General features: G+C 67.6%; 1 protein-coding gene across 2 annotated transcripts in view; it reads right to left on the reverse strand.

Moving 5' to 3' along the window:
- Window positions 1-37: 37 nt before the first annotated feature.
- GATA2 (GATA binding protein 2) overlaps window positions 38-964 on the reverse strand; it is a 6821-nt gene continuing 5894 nt past the window's right edge. The window contains exons 6-7 of one of the 2 annotated variants that reach the window (XM_007465274.1): window positions 776-901; window positions 38-351 (exon numbers count right to left, since the gene is read on the reverse strand). In XM_007465274.1, coding sequence (XP_007465336.1) covers window positions 52-351; window positions 776-901 — 426 coding nt within the window. In that variant the 3' untranslated portion in view covers window positions 38-51. The remainder of the gene's footprint in view (window positions 352-775; window positions 902-964) is intronic. The other variant, XM_007465275.1, reaches the window with a different exon arrangement.

The following is a 964-nucleotide window of genomic DNA, read 5'->3' on the forward strand; positions in this document are numbered from 1 at the left end:
GGGCTTTCCTGGGCGTGTGACGGTCGGCCCGTTGGGGGGGGGGGGCGGTCCCTAGCCCATGGCGGTCACCATGCTGGATGGGTGGGGGTGGCCGAAGGACAGGCTGGAGGAGGGGTGGATGGGCGTTGGGGTGGGCAAGATGTGTCCCGAGTGGCCGAAGGGCGGGAGGTGGCCCACAGGTGCCATGTGTCCGGCCAGGGCAGCCGCGCTGAAGGGGGAGGCCTTCTCCTGCACGCACCTGGACAGCTCCTCACAGCACTCGGCCCCCTTCTTGTTCTTCTTGGACTTGTTGGACATCTTCCGGTTCCGAGTCTGGATGCCCTCTTTCTTCATGGTCAGCGGCCTGTTCACCTGGGGGCGACCACGGAGCTTTCAGGGCGTGGCGCTCCCTTCCCAGAGCAAGAAGCCCATCCCCAGCTCGCCCGGGGCTGGGGGGGCCCTCTGTCAAAGGCCCACCGCCCACCACCGTCCTCTCGCCAGCACCGCTGCCATGTTGAGAAAGGCGCTTTCCACTGCGTGGGGCTGCCCGGCAGTCTGCAGGGCGTTCGGCCTACGAGGTGGCAGCGCCACCGTTAATATTACACCCCAAAGCCGAGATACCGCTTTCCTCGACCCACCGGCCCCTGCCCCTCCCATCCTCCCAGCCAGCCTGCCCCCCTTGTGGGAAGCCCTTCTGGCGCTCGGGGCAGCTTCCCAAGCCAAGCCACGCTGGAGATTGCCGCACAAAGCGCAGCGGTCCCCCGGGAGGCGGGGCGGGCCAGGCAGGCGGACTCACATTGTGCAGCTTGTAGTAGAGGCCACAGGCGTTGCAGACAGGGTCCCCGTTGGCGTTGCGGCGCCATAAGGTGGTGGTTGTCGTCTGACAATTTGCACAACAGGTGCCCGCTCTCCTGGCGGCCGACTGGGAGGGGAGGGGAGGGGAGGGGGAGACGTGGCGTCAGCAGGCTGGGCTCCCACGGCCCCC

The sequence above is a fragment of the Lipotes vexillifer genome, unplaced genomic scaffold, assembly GCF_000442215.2.
Source record: "Lipotes vexillifer unplaced genomic scaffold, Lipotes_vexillifer_v1.1 scaffold1115, whole genome shotgun sequence".
NCBI lineage: Eukaryota > Metazoa > Chordata > Mammalia > Artiodactyla > Lipotidae > Lipotes > Lipotes vexillifer.